Raw genomic sequence first — 24,111 nt, forward strand, 5'->3', positions numbered from 1 at the left:
CCCTATGGTGTTCAGTATTGCATGTTTCTATGGTGGTTAGTAGTGCGGAGTGAGGTACGTAAATGAACACCCGATCGCCGAGCCAGAGGAATAAACTAATACTAATTACAATCCCCGGTCCGGACGGGAATTGAATCAGAAGCCCTCTGAACCGAAAGCCACTACGCTAATCATACAAGGAGCGGGACGCCAGGTATACCATTAGAGCTGTGAGAGATGTTACTGGTGTAACGTTCATGTTACACCTTGTTGAGATGACTGTAGCCTTCACTCCGTCTATGAAGTTGGCACATGTGAATTAAGCCACACAAGAAGAGCATGTTCAATTTCGCGTGAATAAAAAACCAAGAGCATTACAAATTCCGTTTGCATGTGGTTCTCGTGACTCTCTTGTATTCCTCCTTCGTTCATTTCAAGCCTTGCGAATAAAATTATTCCCGTTTACAGACGTACAGTATCACTTTGAATACACGATAATGTTCTTAAGTATTCTCTTTGTTGCAATCAACGTAGAGTTCAGTTCCACAGCTTGTTTCTCGTCTACTTTAAATAATTACGAATAATATCAAATTTTGAAGCCGTTCTAGTTAGACTTGCCCAAGGGTACATGATAGCATAGATAGGTACATGTCCATCCTTGTGATAAAGTCCTATCCTGGTGATTGCATTTGTGGAATTTTCACTTGAAAACTCACCGTACATTAGCAAAGGCTTCGAGCCATAAAAATCCTTCCCCTCACAGAAAAAATTCTAGCGGAACTTTCATTAAATCGGCGTTGTTAAAAACAGTCACTGGTAACTTTTTTCCTCGTTTTACCACAAGCATGCGGCCAGACTTCGAAGGTCCGTCCTCTCACCACATCAGTAGTAAGGTGGGAGTGACTGAAGGTTGAGAAAAATGAAATGGGGTATGGCTTTTAGTGCCGGGAGTGTCCGAGGACAAGTTCGGCTCGCGAGATGCAGGTCTTTTTTATTTGACTCCCGTAGGCGACCTGCGAGTCGTTATGAGGATTAAACGATGATGAAGACGACACGTACACCCAGCCCCCGTGCCAGCGAAATTAACCAATTAAGGTTAAAATTCCCAACGCTGCCGGGAATCGAACCTGGGACCCCATTTAGCCATGGAGCCGGACGACTGAAGGTTGATAATGTACGAATAATGGCTGCGTGTTTTGCTTTCACACACTAAAGAAAATATGATTTGCTTGGTTTACAGCTGAGCCAGCTCCGTGGTGGAGGGGTAGCATGTCTGCCGCTCACCCGAAGGCCCCAGGTTCGATTTTCGACCAGGTCGGGGATTTTTACCTGGGCCTGAAAGCTCATTTGAGGTCTATTCGGCCTACATGATTACAATTGAGGAGCTACCTGACGGTGCGATGATGACCAAGAAAAACAGCCGACTCTAGGTTGTCCCAATTAATGAAAGTCCGGATTAAACAAAATAACGTATGAAATGAGCCATGGTACATATTTAAATAATCTATTCAGAATAATGGACGTGTACAGTACAGTATTTTAAATTTAAGAAATACAACGGTTATTTAGTATACAAAATATAATGCAATACATTACTAGGCCCTACAAATTACAGTGCAGTACAGAATTAGAACATGGCAATCAAGTCACATCTTCATTGACCACACGTGACACGCTTACTGGTTTGAAGAAACTGCTGATCTTTTGTTGCCTTCCTTTGGCACTCATTTCTTTAATAATTAACTCACGCACATGCCTCAAATGATCGTAATATGCAGATGTGTTTTCATCGTTGTTATCTTCAACGTATTTAATGACAATGTTTAGTTGGTCTTTAATTTCACTCAATTTTGGCTTAGGGTTAATAATACAGAGGTGTCAACCTTTGAAGCAGGTTATCAGTAATCTCCCCACTTTCCGGACAGCAATCTGAAGTATATCATATTACACAATAACATTTGCACACTACCAGTTAGTTCTGTGGGTAGCTTGTTTCGCACCAAGCAGCTGATTTTCAGTGTAGGTTTTCTTGAAGCATCCTACTCCGTTTTATGATGTTTTCGTCTTCTGAACAATAAGCTATTCCAATGTAGATGTGCTTATGTAGGCCTCAATTATCTCTGATTTTTTCTATCAACACTGAAATCGTTTTGAGGAACAGTTACTGTCAAGTACACTTAATACTGAAAATACAACATTACAGAACTTAAGGTTTTATAGTGGAGAAGAGTAGAGTAGAGCTCCTTCATTACAATGAATTTCTAATACTCACGGGTAGCAAAAGGAAGCGACGATCGAGTATTGTTGCCAACTCACAAGCATTAACAAAAGAAGAGTTGAGCAGTAAACCTCGAAACGATTGAATATTTTTCCTTCTTTCTTTTTTCTCCGCAGAAAAATAATGCTTGGCGAAAATGTTACTTTCCCGTAATAATTTCCCCTTCGACCGTAATGCCGTAATCACGAGGTGAAAACCCGTAATATTTATGGACAATCCGTAACATTTGACACCTCTGATAATATCATCTCCTGCATTCTGGTCATATTCGTCCATTTCAGAGTTTTCTGCAGCGATCACACTTTCAACAATGTCCTCCTGCGTAGTTTACAGCATTTCGTTCGTAACTCAGCTTTGTACTGTAAATGTATTTATGTATTATTATTATTATTATTATTATTATTATTATTATTATTATTATTATTATTATTATTATTATTATTATTATTATTATTAAACGGCTGTCCGTATTAAGCGAAGTCTGAATTAATGCTGTCCGGATTAATGAGGTTCTACTGTACACATAAACCGGATGCAGTGATGGGGTCATTTGAAGTGACTGGAGGAGGATATGTTAAATAGGAGTATAATGAACTCGACCATGGAGGATAGGAGTAGAGGCGATGATGGTTAGACTCAGTTTATAAAAGGTTTGGAACCAAATGAGGCCACTGAGTTAGTTGCAAATAAATTGTGCAAGCGTTTGATTAATTTACAGATGTTTATAGACTGAACGCTGACAAACATAACAATCTATAATGAAGATGTGTATGTTTATTTTATCTTGTAATCGAAAATCTATGATATTTTGTGTTACAATGGAAGTACAGTGATACGGTATGTTATACCGTTAAATAGACGAATGGAAATGTTTGGTTGAGTCCATCAGCAATTCACAGCGGCCTCACAGCCCGGTATTCGTGATCTGCATACTTGTTGCAGAGTTTGTGAACTCATGCGCACATGTTGAATGGTCCAAATCTCGGGTTGTGTGGCTATCCACCAGTAAGGGACTGTCTCAGCAAAGACACTTGTCAGATATTTCACTCAAAATTCAACTGAAAACAAAATTGTATTTCAAAAAGTGTATAATTCCGTATATTTCCTCTTATCGTCTCCGAGGAGTGAAATGAATATCGAATAAAATAAATTATAGTCAGTTAGAACAATTATTTATAATTAAATCAATACTAGATTATTAAACCATACCAATATTTTAACGTACTGTACATCTAATGTTATCCTAAATTGAAAGTGCATTTCCTTGAAAATTATTTGTTAGTGGTTTCCTTTAATCTAGATGAAGGTATTTCCATTTCCTTGCAACGCACTGTAATCCTTATCGTTGCAATACGAAAATCACATATAAACTTAGAGTGTGTTGAAACAGTCCATTACTCCCATGTATGCATGTAATATGTGTTGATGTGAAACTAATCTGTGTTCTGTTTCTCGTTCTGGCCTTCCCTTTCGCAGGTGCTCAAGGTACTGGTATTTCTTCTCCTGGTGTCTTGCTCTGCTATCAAAGACGTCTTCCAACCCACACAAGGACGGTGTGACAGACTCGTTTAATATATCGGATAATGTAGTTCATTCTGAAAATATTATAATGCATATATAAATCCCTATGGTTCTGTTTTCCTATTAATTGATACTTTGTCAATTAATGAACTCAGATCTTTACCGAAACCATGAATGAAAAAAACATTTGCTAACTATTTAAGTCACTTAATATTAGTATTGTTATGGATTATGAAATGTATGTTGCGCAGTTTAGATTTTTTTAAAGTACCTGTCAACATTTAACATTAAAATTTAAACTTAGAAAGGCAAAGCTGAGAAACATGTGTAGAGAGATTACAGCATCGAGAATGTTTACAGATGAACGTCAGACGTAACTTGCCGCTGTCGTCTAAGGGTGACAACAGGCTACCCTTAGATAGTCACCCTCCTGGTTACCTTGGTACAGACATAAGTTAAAAGACTGGAGACGTAGATGTTGACGGGGATTTTAATCTAACATGGAGAGGCCAGTCCCTGCATCCAACCGATTTCAACGAGCCTCAATGTACCTCTTGGGGGACACTCAACGAGACTCGAACTCACGTCTTTGAGGTTCGCAGACAAGTACGGTGACCACTAGGCCACCACTCCGGTTGACTGCGATGTAACTCTCCAAGTACACTGTTTATGCGTTGCATTGGAATCGGGGATCAATCGACTCAATTTTTCGAAAATTATTAGGTTGCAGACCTGACATGTTTAAATAAAATTTATTTTCCTTTTAGTGTTCTATCATCTCCACTTTGAGCGAAGTCCTGAGTCATGACATTTGACCTCACTTTTTTTTTTCGAAAACGAAAGCGTAGTGACCTAAACCGTTATACACGAGTTACTGTTGAGTGTCCCCCCACAGGTTCATTGAAGCTCGTTGAAATTGGTTGGACGCAGGGTCTGGCCTCTCCTTGTAAGCCTCGTTGATAGCAATAAAAGTTATTTAAATGAGTGTACCCCGAGAGTCGTTTTACATGAGCCGGGCTGAGAAGGCGCTAGCCTTCTGCTCCAATTCGGCAGGTTCGATCTTGGCTCAGTCCGGTGGTATTTGAAGGTGCCCAAATACATCAGCCTCGTGTCGGTAGATTTACCGGCACGTAAAAAAACTCCTGTGGGACTAAATTCCAGCATCTCGGCGTCTCCGAAAACCGTAAAAAATAGTTAGTGGGACGTAACGCCAATAACATCATTATTATTATTATTATATTTTTACATGACGAGTTATGGATCATCTCGCTTTCAAAAGTCAAAACCTACCGACCTTCGACGAGGTCTATCCCGCGATCTTCAGTAGCCTTTCGGCCATAAAGGCTGATTAATGTTTTCAGTATTGTATATTCAATTCACATATCTCCTATTTGGATCCTTCATGTCTTACCAAGCGAAGTGAAAATGAATTAATTTTGAGTGCAAACGTTTTGGTTTTGAACATACGTATTAACTATTCCCTCCCAGATATATGTCTTAATTACACCCTCCCAGAATCACGTGTGTGACACACTTGAGAAAGTGTGCGATGTATTACAGAACTTAATACCGAATTATCTTATTGTTCTGTACCAAGTGTGCAAGAGAAGCGAAACTAACTCAAGTTAACAGCTTTATAAACCTCGGTATGAGAATGAACACACTACAAAGAGCCTGCAGCTGGTGATAGGAATTAAAGTGCTGTTAAGAGATCCTAGAACTTCCTCTGCAAGAGAAGAACAAAATTAAATGGAGCCCGAGCAAGGCGTTAACTTGGCTCGGCTCCAAGAAAAAGTTTACAGACCTCTGACTTGGTTCATTGGTGTCGCAGGTACAACAACGTTAATTTTGCTGCAGCGAATAAGAAATCGGCGAAATCTTGTACCGCAGTCGACTGTAAACAAGAAAGTAACTTAAAGCTCGTAAGAAAGAAAATCTCTGCGTAACAAACGACGTGTGCGAAGTGTTATGATGATGAGATCTCGTGTACCTACAATATTGTTTACTACTATCACAGCCTTAAGAAGGCTAGATGAAGCTGTTCACATCATCTTAAACAACATTAATACGCAAGTTTTTCTCCAGGTACTCCGATTTTCCCCGTTATCTTTCATTCCAGCAACACTCTCCTCTATCATTTCATTTCAACTGTCAATCATTAATAATTGCCCCAGAGGAAAGCGACAGGCTTCGACAGTCGGCACAATCCCTATCCTCGCCGCTAGATGGGGGCTTCATTCATTCCATTCCATTCCTGGTCCGGTCGAATGATTAGAAACAGGCTGTGGATTTCCAATCTTAAGATTCAGAGACCGGCACCGAAGAACATATCATTTTACATATTAGGGAAACGGTGAAGATTCCTTGTGATAGAGGACTCAAACGCGATATGACCGAACATAATAATCCTCAAGCAGTGTGCTTCACTTATTTACATACCGCTGATAATAATAATAATAAAAATAATAATAATAATGCCGGGCTAAGTGGTTCAGACGGTAGAGGCGCTGACCTTCTGACACCATGGCTGATTCGATCCTGGCTCAGTTCGCTGGTATTTGAAGGTGCTCAAATACGTCGGCCTAGTATCGGTAGATTTACTGGCACGTAAAAGAACTTCTGCGGGACTGAATTACGGCACCTCGGAAAGTCTCCGAACCAGCATAAAATTAGTTAGAGGGACATAAAGCCAATAATAATAATAATAATAATAATAATAATAATAATAATAATAATAATAATAATAATAATAATAATAATAATAATAATAATAGTAATAATAATCTTCTACCGATTTTCCCACATTTGTGGGGTTGCGGGTGAGAACCGTGTCGCATATATGGATCACTATTGCGTGTTCCTCTGGTGGTTGGTAGTGTAGTGTGTTGTCTGAATATGAAGAGGAGAGTGTTGGGAATCCTGTCCCCGAGCCAAAAGAATTAATCAGGTGTGATTAAAATCCCCGACCCGGCCGGGAATCGAACCCGGGACCCTCTGAACTGAAGAACTGAACGCTGACCATTCAGCCAATGAGTCGGACAATAATAATAATAATCTCTCTTAATTCTCAATCCTAAGATTGGTTGGCAGCAATTCGTCTTCTCCACTCTTCTCTGTAATCCGCTAATCTCTTCATTTCCACGTATGAGCCTGTTCCTACGTCATCTCTGATCTGTCTTGAATATTGCAGTCTAGGTCTTCCTCTTCCTCTTTTACCTTGAATAATTCCTTCCATGACATTAACTATGAAACCATTGTGCCTGTAGAGATGGCCAATGAATTGGTCCCTTTTTTTCTTATTGTTGATAAAAAGGATCTTTTTTCACCTATTCGTCGAAGAGCTTCTTCATTGGTGAGTTTTCTGTCCATGAGATCTTTTCCATCCTCCTCCAGCACCACATCTCAAATGCTTCCAAACGTTTCTTATCACGTGCACTAATAGTCCATGTTTCTGAACCATACAAGGCCACACTCCAGACATAGCACTTAATAAATCTCTTCTTGGTCTCCACATTTAAATTCCTTGATGTAAGTAGTATCTCTAAAATCTAGACCAACACTAGTCATAATCTTCATTAATATATTCCAGTTCACATTATCAAAAGCTTTTTCTAAATCCACGAATGCAGTAAACAAAGGTTTTCTTGTAAAAAGCAATCTTTGCTTGGGAAATTCTGCTCTTTATGTCGACTGAACTTTTGCCATCTGAACTGATTTTATTTCCTAAGTAGGTAAAGACATTTACTTGCCTTAGTGGTATATCACTAATTCTGATATCGACTGCAATATGCTGGCGGTTGCATACCATAATTTTGGTCTTTTTTGTATTAATTTTCATGTTATACTTATCTCTCATTATCTTATTCATTCTTATTAATGCACTTTGTAGTTTCTCTTCGTTCTCCTCTATGACAGCTATGTCATCAGCAAAATCTTATCATTTTGATTTCTACTCCATTTACCTTTATCCCTTCCATTTCCTCTTTACATTCCTCAATGCCTTTCTCAATATACAGGTTGAACAGCACTGGTGACAAATTACATCCCTGTCGTACTCCTTTCTTTATATAAGCCTCCCATACTTCACCATTTATGTCCATGATGCCTCTTTGGTTGTTATAGAATTCATATACTATTCGTCTATCTCTAAAATCTAGACCAACACTAGTCATAATCTTCATTAATATAATCCAGTTCACATTATCAAAAGCTTTTTCTAAATCCACGAATGCAATAAACAAAGGTTTTCTTACGTCTAGCATTTTGTCTATAACCTGTTGTAACGTTAGAATAGCTTCTCGTGTGCCTCTATTCCGCCTAAATCCAAACTGATCTTCAGCCAAATGTGGTTCAATTTTATTGCTTATTCGGTTATATATTATTCTTGTCAATATTTTTGACATGTGTGACAACAGACTCAAGGTGCGATGTTCTTCACATTTTAGAGTTCCAGGTTTCTTTGGTATAGGGATTATGACAGACTTTTTAAAATCATCTGGAATTTCTCCGGTTTCATATATTTCCGTGATCAGTTTAAAAATATAGCCGTTTCATCATCCAGTCACTGTATCATTTCTCCAGTTATTTCATCGCATCTTGGTGCTTTATTAGGTTTCAATTCTTTCACAGCCTTAAGATATTCTTCTTTTGTTAAAGAGGGTCCCAGTTGGTCGCTTGTTATGTTGTCTTCATTTTCAAGTTCATTTATGTCTGTAAGATCTTCATATAATGTTTCTATGTATCGCTTCCATCTTGCTCCCACTTCTTTGCTCTCGGACAACAGTTTCCCATTTTCACCTAATATGCTGTTACTACGACCAGTGACTGTTCTGAATTGTTTCTTAATTAATTCATAAGCAGTTTCCATGTTTCCTTTCTCCATTCTTTCTTCTATTTCTTTGCATTGTCTCATTATATATTCTTCCTTAGCCTTCTTTGCTTCTCTGTTGACTAGGTTTCGGAGTCTTTTATAGTTTCTGATTCCTTCTTCACTCTTTGAGTTATTAAATTTCCTCCTTTCCTCTATAAGTTCAAGCATATAATCTGTAACCCATGGTTCTCGTGCTTGTTTCGTCGTTTGCCCTATTACCTTATTTGCAGCTTCTATGATAGAGTATTTAAGGCCCATCCATTTCTCATTTATTGTACCATTGGGTATTTCTGCAACGTTCTGTTTTACCAGTGTTTGATAGTTTTCCTCGATTCTGTCTTGTTTTAGTTTCCTCACATTATATTAGCAATAGTTTTCCGCGTTCTTCCTCTTCTTTCTTAGTCTTAAATCAGATTTTAACAATACTAGGTTGTGGTCATTCGCTACATCAGCCCCGTGGTCATTCGCTACATCAGCCCCTGGATAACTTTTGCATTGTTTGACTTCGTTACGGTATCTTTCCCTTACCATAATATAATCTATTTGGTATCTCGCTTTATCTCCAGGTGCAGTCCAGGTGTACCTTCTTCTCTTGGACTGTTTGAACAAGGTGTTTGTAATTATTAGTCCTTTTGCTTTACAAAAGTCTATTAGTTGTTGTCCTCTGTCATTTCTTACTCCAAGACCATACTGACCTACAGTCTTCCCATCTTTTCCTTCACCAACAGAGGCGTTTCAGTCTCCAAGAAAAATGAGGTTCTCGTTGTCCTTAATCGTATTCATCAACTCCTCTAACTGATCATATACCTGGTCCACTTCTTCATCTGAATGATTCGTTGTTGGCATGTACACCTGTATTATTATCATGTCAACTGGTTCATTTTCTATTCTCACCATAATTATTCTATCACTGTATTGTACATAGCTCTGAACTGACCATTCAGCCAATGCGTCGGACAATAATAATAATAATAATAATAATAATAATAATAATAATAATAATAATAATAATAATAATAATAATAATAATAATAACGGTAGAGCGCTGACCTTCTAGGCCCAAGGTGGAGGGTTCGATCCCAGTAGTATGTAAAAATGCTCAGATAACCTAGACTCGTGTCGGTAGATTTACTAGCACGTAGAAAAACTCCTGCGGGAAAAAGTTTTAGCCCGTCAGCTGGCTGTCAGAATGTGCAATTATCCGAAATATCATCGGCCACATTTCTTTCAATAATCGGGACTCTTCTCCGGAAGAATTCAACGTATAATTGCGTTGTAGATCTTGTAGATATAAATTATGACAGTGTTTTTCGAGCTTGTAGCCCGTGGTCCAGGAGCATGTGATGGTCCCGACGTTTTTCCGAAGACTGCGCGCGGCATTATCAAGGGTTCCGACTGACTTCATTAGCAGCGAAGCTCACAGTGTAATGGAGTGGTGTTCTTTTATTTTTCTGCGAGAGCCAGTAAATGGGAGCCTCAGTGTGAAAACTATGCCATTTTACTCATTTTTTTCCTTGGTTACCGACGAGTCGGAAGAATCGCTCACTAAATGCACTGGTGGGAGAAAATCGCTCTGTCTTGCCAGGGAGTGCCAAGTCAGAAATAAAACCCCCTCATCGCTGAATTGTTAAGAAACATTGGAAGGAAGGGTCGCCCTCAGAAAAAGAATTTGGAGTTGTTTAAGAGATATGCCGAAACTTAATATTTGTCATAGAGGAGCCAAGGCCCCCATTACTTGAATCTAGTATTGGCTTTTTAAGTCCATGTTAACCTTTTTAGCAGGGCGGTGCCCCCATCTGTAGATTGGGTAAGTAATATCCGAGATTTCGTCGTCTTTACGAGTTTCAAAATCTGCCTATATAGTGTAGGGATGCGAATTGCGATGTTGGACTTGACATGTGGCGAAGCATCTTGTTTTGCAGGACCTGGAGTCTCATTAACGGCGTCTTTAGAATATAGCACCAGGTCTCGTAATCATAGAGAAGTATGGGTCTTATGCATGTCAGATAAAGAGGCCGCTTGATCTCATCACTGAGGTGCTTGTTATGCAGTAGTGGGCGGAGCCTAGCCAATCTGGCATTTGCCCTTTGCAAGGCCTGGTCTATATTCCATCTCCAGGTTAAAGCCCTGTCGAGGATGAGTCCAAGGTACTTCACCTTACTCAACCATGACAAGTCCCTGTGGCGAATTTTGAGATGAAGAAATCTCGGCCGTCTCCACGAGAAGTGAATGGCCTGGTTTATTCCAGGTTGACTTTGATTTTGTTCGTAGAATACCAGTATAGAAATTTATTAATCCAAGCCTGGAGTTTCGTAGTGGCATCACAATATCTTCGCTGAGCGGTATAAACTGCGATGTCATCTGCGAAATGCTGAACCTCTACACCAGGCACCTGTGGAAGATCGTTCACATATAAGGCGTATAACGCGGGCGAAAGATCCCCCCCCCCCCCTGTGACACGCCCGCAAGGAGCATGAAGTAAAAAATTGCCTATGACGCAAGTAGGATTGTATAATTTTGACTAAATATTATCGTGCCAGACGGTGTCAGAGCCTTTAGCAATATCGAAAAATACCACTGGCACGCTCCGCCGATATGGAACGAACTCGTAACATACTGGACTAAGTATAGTATCGCTAGTGGAGCTGACCGTTTGGACCGGAAACCAAATTGCTCCGGTGTCAGTATATTATTGGATGAAAGGTGACCGCTGAGTCTTTTGAGAATAAGTCTCTCAAAAATGTTTGCAACGTGAGATAGCAGGCTGATAGGTCTGTAGTTCTACGGAAACAGTCTGTCTTTCCCCGGCTTAAGAATGACCACGACCTTGGCAATTTTCCAGGCCGTGGGGAAACAAACTGTAAAGATGGTGGCTAAAAAGACCACTGCCCGGTATGGGAGGGACTTGATTTCTTTAATAGTTAACCCCATCAGCCCCGGGAGACTTACTCTTGCTGAGTAATCTAAAAGTTGTGGCCTTACGGGCTACCAGTGTTTCTGTGGCGTCGTCATCGTAACGCGTATCTCCAGAGGAGAAAATACGAGACCACGGCGGCCGTGAATCGCACGCCGTGGTTGTCGGGTTCGAGTCAGATTACGAGTTACCCGCCAGAACTCGCGATCGGAGTCGTTTTCAGAAAGCTCACGACAGAGCTGTTCCCATTTCTCTATCATATGCTCCAGCAACCATTGGCGGACGACCTTGGCCAGTTCTTTGTATTTAGCCCGGTCAGCGAGATCTCGGTATCGATTTTTTATCTTGATCAAATCCTTTAGGAGATGAGAAATACCTTCATCAGAGGGAGGACTGTTGGTCAAGTGGGAATTTCGAGCAGCTTCCTGATATGCCTCCTGCCATTGAGCATCGTACGAATAAGATGCTCAAAAGCCCAATCAACATCATCCAGGCTACGTAAATCAAAAGTGCGTAAATGTTTAAGGAGTGGTGTTGCAATTCCACCTCATTATACAGTGCAGGCTACGGTGCGCTGCTCGCCTATTGACCCGTCATGTTGGAGGGACGGTCGCTGATTGGCTGTTCTTCAGCCAGTGATTGAAGCGTAAAGGAGCCCGGTGTACGTCGAACTGCCTTGCCGGAGACAGGCAACTGATCACCCATTGCTTTTTCCAGTCTGCCGCAGCTATCGTGTCCTCCAGGAGTTAAGACTTTCAGGACTGGAAACCAGGCTTCGTGAGACCGTAGCCTGTACTATGTAATGAGGTGTAATCACAACACCGCTTCATTCCACTGAGAGCTTCGCTACTATCGAAGTCAATCGGAACCCTTGACAATGCCGAACGCAGTCTCTAGTGAAACAATGGGACCAGCACATGCTCCTGGACCACGGCCTACAAGTCCGAAAAACATTGACATGAATTGTAACGCCGGCCGTGAAAGCCTCAACTGCTTGGTGATATAGATCAAAGGGTCACTTTAAGAAAACATGCACGGTCAATAGTAATCTGTCTAAACTTTCTCATTGTCTTCGATACAAAACTTTTAATACATCCATAAGTTCGTATTGTTTGAGAGTATACTGGCACCATACACTATTTTATATTTATTTCGGATTAAGTTATTTCGATGTACCGAAGGTCTGTTCATAAAATAATGAAAACACATAGCCCTACAGGCAATTTGTTATATTGTTAAAAGCGATTAGGGAGCCTGTCATCAAATGATATGAAGAAGTTCTTCAGGTTAAATTAAATGAATTGGCGTGAATCCACTTCAATAACGGATTTTTAGGTGGCATTTCTTGGGTGGTGTCCAGATGTTATTGGGGTATGTCAATATCCTTACAAATAGTTCAATGGAAACAGAACCATATTGTCAGTTTATCTATTGGATGATTCTATGATCAATAACCATTGTAAAATTGTTGGTAAACAATTATAAATTAAATGCAAATTGCATTCCTTTTCTTATCGCCTCTATATGAAATTAGCTTATTTGGACTTACAATTTCTTCTGTAATTGACAAACTTTCACTCATCTAAGCATCACAGAAACCTCTTAATTTCCTAAAATACTAAATCATAAAAGTCTCAGAGCAATGTTAAGAGTATGACTGTAGCTGCCAGCATAAGTGAGTAGTGCATGAACTTTATACAAGTCGTATACACCAGATAATTTAAAACAGTTTCCATTTACTCATACTTCTGATATTTCAAGTGCCTCCTCTAGCTAGGGCTACTTGTTAAATGTATCTATGCTTGAAACAAGTTCATGGTTACCGCTAAGTATCGCTGATATCCAGCGTGTAGGAACGGCATAAGAAAAGGAAACAAACATAATGTACGTTTCGACTTTGGGAGTCTACTAACTGTCGAGCTGTGGCCATTGATTAAAGAATCACACTGTTTTATATTATTCGTTAAGAAATAAATTTAAAATCGTCAATATTCTGATGTCAGTCTCTCCTGAATGTTACCTATCATTGCATGATTTCAGATAAAAAGATATCTTCAACTTGTAAGCTGAGTGTTAACCGCTCAAGAGTCTGTCCGTGGTTGGAAATCGTCTAGTAGTGCATGCTCTCTGTGATGCTTGAAATGTCTGCTATCTTTCTGTGTCTAGAATGTCTCATCTGTTACACTCCTTCCATGATACAACGACTATACAATGCTGTACCCCAGTATGGAGTTCACAGAGATCACAGAGTTTGCTTGTGTTGTTTAAGAAATAATGTCAAATATTAATCTGGCTTGTACACAAATGAATTCATTGTCCTTAACTTATCGTCAATCACTTTTGAGTGTGTAGTGAGTTCCGTACTTAATCTTCATAATAACCTAAATATTCATAAACAATCGAATGGTTTATGGACAGGCTGCTACATTTTCAAATGTAATTTCCATGACAACTTAATATTACGTCTATTTTTGGTGTCTAATGCATTATAACTGTGTCCACAACTGATGTTATAGTAAATGGGAAGTATTTTTGTTTTCACTATCACATCTTCCTCAAAGGTATAATTTCTTTTTTTTTTTTCACAAAATGATATAGAACTTGAGAGGTTTCACTTGCACTAGCTTTCGAAATAGGGTATGGGTATTGCTCTAAAGCATATACACGGTTGTCGGAAGCAACGTGGATCGGTTACATGATCGTTAGAGCGTTGGTCATACCGACAGGTAACTTGAAAAAATTACGTTGATATCTCGCGCGTTGTCATGTTATCAGCTGCTGAAGTTAGCCAATCAGATCACTTCGCGAGTGACTTCAGCTGGGCTTTGCGAAGCGGTGTTGCTAAAGCTGCACGTAGCTTATGACCGACTTGAGAGCGCCAATAGAAAAAAATAAACTTCTCCAGGGGACGGACTTAAACAAGCACCTCCCTGCTGATAGGCTCGGCCCACAGCAAGCACGCTACGGTGACACTGGATGAAACCCACAGTGTGTTAGTGTTTGATGCTCATTTCTCGGCATGGCCCTCAAGCCCAACCAAACCACGTGAAGATTTAGCAACGCCACCTGGTAAAGTCCATTTGAATTCGCCCGCGAAGCGATCTGATTGGCTAACTTCAGCACAGATGATTTTTTTTGTGCTATTTGCTTTACGTCGCACCAACACAGATAGATCTTATAGCGACGATGGGATAGGAAAGGCCTAGGAAAGGGAAGGAAGCGGCCGTGGCCTTAATTAAGGTACAGCCCCAGCGTTTTCCTGGTGTGAAAATGGGAAACCACGGAAAACTATTTTCCGGGCTGCCGACAGTGGGGTTCGAACCCACTATCTCCCGATTACTGGATACTGGCCGCACTTCAGTGACTGCAGCTATCGAGCTCGGTAGCTGATAAAATAATAACGGCGCGAGATATCAGCGTAATTTTTCAAATTACATATCAGTATAACCAACGCTGTAACGCTCATATACTCGATTCGTGTTGTTTTCGACCACCCTGTACATATATACAGCTCCCTACCCTTCACCAATTAACTGTGAAAGTCAAGTTACATACTACACATTTTGCAGTGTACTCGTCTTTTACTTCTTCTGAACTGAACAACATTTTTCCTCCTGTTCCCATTTCGAATCAAATGAAATAAATCTCTCTTCTTCCCCGGAGGTATTGTTGGGTCTACTTCCCCCCTTATGATTCCTAACTATACCGGAGCACTCTTTAGTCCCGTACTGGTGAGCAACACCAAACATCACATAAAACAACACGGCCATTTGACATTTAACACAAAAAGTTTCCGAATTCTTAAACATTTCCTTTATTTGCCGGGACAAGGACATGGAGGTCCATTGCAGGACTGTCCTGGACATTCTGAGACGTGAGACTCTTTATAGAATGAGTTCGAGTGAGTCTAGTGTAACACTCATTTAAATGGTATTTTCAGAAAATAGCATTGCTCCTCATTGGGTGACTTCTTCCTTAAAAAAAGGTTGGCTACAATCTACACGAAGTTATCTCCTGTTGTTCTCGCCGGCCCCTCCGTGTAGAGGTAGCATCTTATCCGGCGGACCCGGATTCAATTCCCGGCCAGGTTAGAGATTGTTACCTGAATGTGACGCCTGGATCGAGGTCCACTCACCCTACGTGATTACGATAGAGGAGCTATCTGACGGTGAGATAATGGCCTCGGTCTATAAAGCCAAGAATAACGGCCGAGAAGATTCGTGCTGACCGCACGACACCTCATAATCTGCAGGCCGTCGGACTGAGCAGCGGTCGTTTGGTAGGCCATGGCCCCATGTGAATTCATTCCTGATCAGTGTCGTTTAAATTTATCAGTCTTCTTCAACTTTGGCCTCATCGGCCATCGATTTTGCCTTGCAATATCACGAAGTTGGTGGTACTTCAAATTTCTCGTGTTGTCCTTCTCTTCTTAATCTTGATAACTAGCTCTCAATTCTTCTCCATGCACCTCATGACCACTGCATTGGAGATGTGACCTATACATGAAATCCGCAGAATAATTTTTCGATAGATCCACATCTCGAAGGCTTCCACTCTGCTTATGGACTTGCCCTTTCGTGTCCATGTCATTTTTTATTTGATATTGCAATTTGGTGTACGACACAGACAGGTTTTATGGCGGCGATGTGATGGGAAGGAAGCGGCCATGGCCTTAATTAAGGTACAGCTCCAGCATTTGCTTGGTGTGAAAATGGAAAACCATCTCCAGACCTGCCGATAGTGGGGTTGGAGCCCACTATCTCCCGAATGGAAGCTGATAGCTACGTGACCCACACCCCACAGTCACTTGCTCGGTGTGTATGTCCAGGTCTCAGCGCCACTTCACAAATCTATATTTTACTTCCAGGCCGAGGCTTTTGTCACACAAATTATGACATTAATATATTTCATTCATTAATACACTTCAAAATTTTCTTCACATGTGTAGCTACAAAATGCCTCATCTATATGAGAAAGGTAGAAGACTTAAAGTTTTTATTTTTAGTACTTCACTTCATGGACAGACAGATTTATTGGGGTACAGCAAGCAGGTAATGTTCGCATGATCCTAGTAATAGTCACATGTGCTTTTATTCTATTAAAACATACAAATTCTACCAAAGATATAAGTGTAATGTTCTATTCAATGTGAATAATTATGTAGACTAGCCAATGAAGTGGATATCAACGCTATTGACAGAGAGGACAGAGGACTTCGTTGGAATAACTACCCGCTATATCGGACCGTATCGACAGCTCATAATCAAATTAAATAAATGAATCTCTCTTGCCCTTCAAACCACGCGATTACAGTCAATTCAAACTTATAACGTAGTAACTTATAGAATTTCGTGCAATATACTAAGTCCTATAAAGGACCGGTTAAGGATACACTAATCTAGATATTCATAAGCAGAAGTAGCAATCGAATTGTAGCGATTCTTTTTTTAATACAGACCATGCTTCCCCTATTATTTCTAACCATGTTTATGTAAATGTGTTGCACTGTGACGGAGAAAACTTTTCCAATAAATTTATCTTATCTCTCATTCAAAATTATTCTGAAATGATGGTACAAATTACAAGAATTTACCATGCACAGTAGCAGAAACAAACACTCTCTGAACCATTTTCGAGATCGAGGACATGATAAATACAAAACAAAACAAAAAGGCCAACCGGAGACCAATGGGATCCGAACACACAATGTTCCGATTTCGCGTCGTATTCTCTACCATTAAACTATGGTAGCCTAGGTCATATTATTTTGCTCTGTTGGAAAGGATCCTAACTACATGGCCTGGCACTACTGCCAGCACAACAAAGGAGTGCGCGCTTGTCGCCCGTAGTGGGCCAATTCAATGGATATTTAATTTCCGCAACAGCATTGTACTCGAAATAAATGCTGAAGGTATTAGGTCGTGTTCAGTACATGTAGTACCGGTACATATCGAAGAGATGTTTATTCTGTTGATAATTTTTTACTGTACGTGACCTATTAAGGTGAACGTTTATGTCAAGTACAGTAAAATGTGATCATGACAATTAAATATCCATGGCCTTGTCTGTATATTTCTCCGTTCATAGCTTCATACTTCTTGAAAACTTGTCCATATTGGACTCTATGTTTACAGAGCTTAACATCGCTGACGAGAAAATGCCTGTCCCGTGTTGAGAAACGACTAAATGTTTGAAGCGATACGAAACTCAGTACCAATGAACGTAGGTACAGTGTTGTGTTCAGATACAAGGACAGGACTTCGAACGGTTTCTTTAACACATCGTAAAAGTTAACATCTTGCTTGCTAATATCAATACAACTGAAATCCATTTTTTAAACACTTTTATTTTTATGTAAGTTTTATGTTTATTCATTTTTGATACGCTAATATTACGGTACTTACAATAGTAAACAAGTTTGCTCGGGTTGAAAATGCCAGACACATAAAGCGCAACATAACTCCAGTTCGCATCTCATAAACGACTACTTTCCAGACCGTTGTACACTGAGACATTATTGTTTCTACTAGCGTGTACATGTCACCCTTACATTTTGTACCATCAGTTTTCAGTCATCCTGTATGATCAGATACAAATACAGGAGACATCCTATTAGGTAACCTACATCATGTGGTCAATACCGTGCATCACAGTTTTGATAATATAGGTGTCTTAAACGGAAACGCTGTCCCTCTGTTAATACGGATTGACATTTCTTGGCTGTTGTTTTCACGCGAGTGTTTGTGTCTCACTTGTGATCTGTCTCTATGTTTCAGTCTTGTATTAGTGTTTGAGTGTTGGCGGCGAAGGCGGGGCACCGCACGCCTGGCAAGCCAATCAAGTACACACCTAAAATAGCAACATTTAAACACCTTACCATACTGTCTGTTTGATGTCTTGTTACAGCGCTGTAGTTATACTGCACTCTGTTGTCGAAATTACAGCATTTGTGAATCCTTCAAAATCGATTATCCCTCATGAGTTCTAGATCAAATGCAATCAGTCAGAAACAGGACAGTTGTGCCTATGGGAGTTCCGCAGTTATTACTATGCTGGTCTTGCGACGCATTACTATATAATATTAATACTGTATCAAACAAAAAGGTTGCGCTCATTCTTAGAGTAGGCATCATCAAGGTCATTTGCCAATCTTCATGAAGCCATGTTTATTCAGTGACTCCGTTCTAATAAGAAAGGATAATTTGGCTTTTCAATCTTTGCGACAATAGTTGAAAACATCGTTTTTCATCCGTAGATTCGTGAATTGTTGTTTAATCATATGCGACGCGGAGGTTAGGAAAGATTTTGTAGCATGAATTGAGCCTACCACCTTATTAGACATAGGGCCTAAGGCTCTAAAAAACCAGCGTTTCATCCTAGGCCTGGCACTAGACTCATCAGAGTGGGATGTGTCAGACCCTACCCACTGACGCTGGGGTGTATGCAGGTGAAAACTACTACTGCCAAAAATGTTTTCATTTCTCCCCTGTCTCCCGAATATAGAGGCGTAGAGCCACGGTAGAGCCGTTGCCACCCCTTCTCTATTCGGTTAGCTGGTCAGAGCGCAGAGCTCGGACCACGGACCAGCCGTGGCCACCTGTGCGTTGTGGGCCGAGACCCACTCCGCATCCACCGACGGCATTACGGAGCCCATTAGAGTAGTAGAGACACAATCTGATAACTGTATACCGGAGATAAATCCCCATAATGGAATTATTGCCCACCTAGCAATTCCTAATGAAAAGTCTAAGTTCCCGAGATGGGAATTAGATTTATACTCAGATGGTTTTATAGAGCAAACGCCTGAAATGCCCTACGCTATTTTTATATGCTCTATCAGTGTGAAAAATCTAATTCCCTCTTCAGGAATTTAGACTTTCCTACCATTTTATGCATTAACAGGTAAGAAAGTCGTAGAAAACATCGCAATGTGATTTCTTAACAGTTTCAATAATAAAAGCAATTTTTCCGTCAACGCCCATTCCTTTCAGTGTTTTTACTTGAAGAAAATACTAAAATATTTCTGACTGATTGCGTAAAGGTTAAGAACCAAAAGAGAAAAATATCGGTATTGCTAATGTTTGCGCAACAAAATAACATGTTATGGTTCTTCATATACCAAAATCATTATGAAAAGCGTTATATTTGTCTAAAACTGGATAAGATGAATTTTACTTTAAAATATTATATTAATATGATTGCTGAGCGTAATATCTTAACATAGTATGTCAACATTATCCAGAATTATTATTATTACTACTATTACCGACTATAAAACGTAGAAGTAATCTGTAAGCTATTATGCTTTGTGTCCTTTAAAATATCACGATTCTAATAATATCGAAATGTTTGAATGTACATCTTCGATGTACAAATAATGATGTAATATTCCCCTGACTTTGTTGATAATACTGACTTTACCACCCATAATTTAATATTTCTCCTCCTCTTTCCTCCATCAGGCTACCAATTAACTTTTACGGATGATTTCGCTGCATATCGTACAGTTCAACAAACCTCTGGTAAGCAGGGGGTGCATTATTTCTTGACTTTGTATAACGATAACAGTACATTCATACACTGTATAATTTGATTATTACCACAATTATAATATTTCCGAAGCTCGAGGACTTCCATTTTACTATTCAAGGTATAAAGTCAAAAGATTGCATTTTCTTACGTTATGCTATACATTAATAATCAATTCTTCCTATCACACCTGCTCGTTTTAAATGTATACGAAAACATTGTACCATTTATGAGAATTTACTTAACTAAGTTAATATAAAAATGGTGCATGCTTCGGTATTAATTCGGACAATTAACATTTGCAGTAATTTAATCGGAAGAACTGGTTTCACATTTTTTCACTTCATCCTTTCTGTAATATTTTCATACCGACGATCATAAAAATTTTAAATTGTTTGTCCCAGTTGTCTGTAATAGTGTAAGTTCCAGATTAATGCAGATGGTGCTAGCCAGTGAAGACGTGCGGTGCCCACAGCCTCATACACGGAACCACTGAACACAGGGAGAACACAGAACACATCTAGAAGTGGACAAGTTTAGCGATAGCGAATGTTCCATATTGACACCGATCACTGTCTCGCGTATCAAGAAAAGAAGACCTTTACTTTTTCTCTTCGTTCCTTTGCTTCCATCTCTTGTCCAAATCCTCATGTCAGAAGCAGAATAGAGGTGGCTAAACTAACGAAAATATTTAAGTAATTTACGGTACCGGTAGTTAACCATCTAATATCCGATATCATATCCTCATTAAGTTAGTTTCATCCAGTTGACCAGGAAATTTTCTCAAATAATATTTTGCACAGAATTCGATTTGGACATAGAAACCATTTTTTGCGTCGGTTCGAAATCTAAGGAACTAAGTGGGAAAACCTTGTGCATCTTACAGTTGCCTAATATGAGGTTTAGAGAGACCACCACAACATTACCACTTGCTTTCAAACAACCTTTAATTAAATATGTCAAAACCTCTTACCTACAGCAGAAGTGCCTACTTTTCTTGAATTCTATATTATCCATTGAATACAATGTTTAAATAGATTAGCTTAGAAATGACACTTTTCATTATTGCTCATATAGAGCTGGTATGCACATGATATTCGAAATTAATTCGAATAAGTCTTCAAATTCAACAATGTAAACACTTGTTAGATGGAATATAAAACAACAAATAATGAAGACGTACATGCGAATCTTTTGGGAATTTGCCGTGTCAAAGAAACAAAGAGTAGAAAAAACGTTTCGCGGAGACTTTGCTCCACATCTTAAAACACGTCTGTCCACGATCTTAGAGAAGTCTTAGTCGTGGACAGACGTATTTTTCTTCTGAAGACGCGAAATGTAAACAATTTCTACTCTGTTTCTTTGACAAGACGAAATCCCGAAAGATTAACATTTCTATTAATACGCGTCGTGAAAGCATCAATCTAAATAATGAAGACGGTTGTTTAAGAAAGTGCCAAGAGACTAGCATAAAAAATTAAAATGACATATGAGAGATAAATGACAGACATGATATGAGATGATAGAGCGAAAAGAATATCAAGTCTGGTCCGCGCAACCATTAACCAAAGCAAAATAAAGTATGTCAAAACTTTTCCCAATATGGAACCATAATTTAGGCACCCGTTTATAGCAAGTGGAGGTACATATCTTTACCAGTGTCTCATCATTGTGAAGATCCAGTGTGTTGAAAGGTGTTGCGATCAAACTGATGAGCCTGCTGCTATACTGGGGTGAAATGCTGGCAATTTTCCAATGGAAATAGCCTAAAGAGCTTGAATATGTTCGATTTTTATTTATAAGAAATAAATGGGATCAAAAATTTAGTTCCTAATAGAGAAAACTATCAATATTCAAGCTTTTTAGTATTTTCCAATTGCAAAATAACCAGCGTTCATCCACAGTGTGGCTGAATTTCTATACCTCTTCAAGACGCTACCTGGGACTCCGATGAGACACCAGTGAAAGCCTCCTTTGAAGCACAATACAGTGACCGTGCACCAGGGGAGATAAAATCCTCGGCTTGCAAAAATATCTGCCTTTGACCTGCTATGGAGAGATGTGGTATTTCAGCTGATGAGCCGCCTGATATATTGGGGCGAAATATTGGTTACTTCAGGACTGAAACGCCTAAAGAGATCGAATATTGATAAAAGAAATATATTTAGATTGACACTTTCACGGATCGTATGAACAGACATGACAATGTAGCTTTAGAGCGTTTGCCTTGTCAAGAAAATAAACAGAAATTCTTTACGAATTGTGGAGTCTGCTCCACATGTTCACAGGAAACACTCGCAAAGAAGAAGAAATTCTTTACGAATTGTGGAGTCTGCTCCACATATTCACAGGAAACACTCGCAAGGAACTTCTTGTTGTTTTCTTGACATGGCTAAAGCCCAAAAGCTATATTACCATGTCTGAAATAAATATAATCGCTCACATTCTTTCTTATCGTACATCTTTTAGATCTTTGCCACTTGCTTAAACAACCAACTTTCTTGTGTGTGTTTACATTGTTTGATGATCACGTGCCAAAATAAATTTGCAATTAACATGTGTTGATCGATTGAAGAGTCAGTTGAGTCAATTGTTAAGATACTTAAATAGATCATGTGAGGATAACATTCACACAATCACCTGATCGACGGAATCGAGGTAATGGGTGCTCTTCTCAATAAGTGTTCAATAAATTTAGAAATTCTTTGAAACTATTTAAGAAAAGATTAGGTAAACAACAGATATTGAATCTGGCACCTGGGTAACTGCCCTAAATACAGATCAGTGGTGATTGGTGATTAGATTGGATGAATAGAAAATAACACTGTGGACACGCCCAGTACAATACCGTAGCAGTGATCTCCACACTAATGAGTATACCAGTTCAGGATCACTGCTAAGTTTATAGTAATCTTTTTTCAAAGTAAATGCCAACGGCAATAGGAAGTTGGTTGACATTCATTGCTGCTGCCAGTCAAATTAGTAACTAGGCGTCACTAAACAGTCGCTTTATAGTCGGCATTTCCGAAGTTTAACGACTCTTGTGGATTAAAGTTAATGAGCCACTTGGTGCACAAGTTCTGCTTCTGACCACCACTACCACAACTGAACCCCATCCTTCTCACCTCAGCCGTCACAGGCGCCGCCGCTCCAGCCAGCGGTGAGTAGCGTCACCACACACACTCCAGTGACATGACAGAACAAAGACATGACGCCGTGTCAAAGCAAAGCTGAATGCAATAATTATTTCTTCGCTTATTTTTGTCTCATAAGGAAGGTAAATTTAATGGAGTAATGTTATAATGTAGGTTTTTAACAAATCACATTATAAAACGATTAAATAATTTGTAAAATAGACAGAAATTAATAATAATAATATTATTAATAATATTAAGAAGAACTTTATTTTGTAATAAATAAATAAATAAATAAATAAATAAATAATGTATAACAGAAAATATTTGGAAAAGATTTCTGGAGCGTTTTTCACGGAGATCTCCTGAAGTAAAATTATATTTCCTTTTTAAGAGATTGAAAAACTTACTCCAGTATCAGTGAAGAAAATCAAACAAGCTTGTATTTTTATTTAGCTCTTAAACTAGAGTCATATCTGTGTCGGTGCGAAGTAAATCAAATAGCAAAAAAGAAAAGAACTTGAGTCATACGCCGCTATCTAGTTGACGTAGAATCTGAACTTCTGTAACGCGACTTCAGTTTCAAAAATCTCGCTTTCGTTGACCAGGATTCGAACCACGCCTGCTACCACTTTGGTTTCAAGTCTATGATAGACAAAAGGACAATGATTCACTAGAACATAAAATTCACACTAAAAATGTATTAACGTTCAATGACAAATGGCATCCAGGTCTTGTAGCCATTGCAACTTTCTGAAGAATCGTGATTCAAATGTGGCTTATGATCAATATCATAATCCCCTTTAAAAATTAAATAATCAATCACTTAATCTCCAGATAAAATTTCTTACCCAAACGGCAGGCACACACTAAGTCCTCGCAGATC

General features: G+C 39.3%; 1 protein-coding gene across 1 annotated transcript in view; it reads left to right on the forward strand.

The window, feature by feature from the left end:
* Nucleotides 1-24,111, forward strand: part of unc-13 — a 312,040-nt gene that overhangs the window by 40,357 nt on the left and 247,572 nt on the right. Inside the window, exon 6 of the mRNA XM_067138400.2 lies at nucleotides 3,734-3,742. Within this exon, the coding sequence (XP_066994501.2) occupies nucleotides 3,734-3,742 (9 nt within the window). The remainder of the gene's footprint in view (nucleotides 1-3,733; nucleotides 3,743-24,111) is intronic.

Source organism: Anabrus simplex, chromosome 1 (assembly GCF_040414725.1).
Source record: "Anabrus simplex isolate iqAnaSimp1 chromosome 1, ASM4041472v1, whole genome shotgun sequence".
Taxonomy (NCBI): Eukaryota; Metazoa; Arthropoda; class Insecta; order Orthoptera; family Tettigoniidae; genus Anabrus; species Anabrus simplex.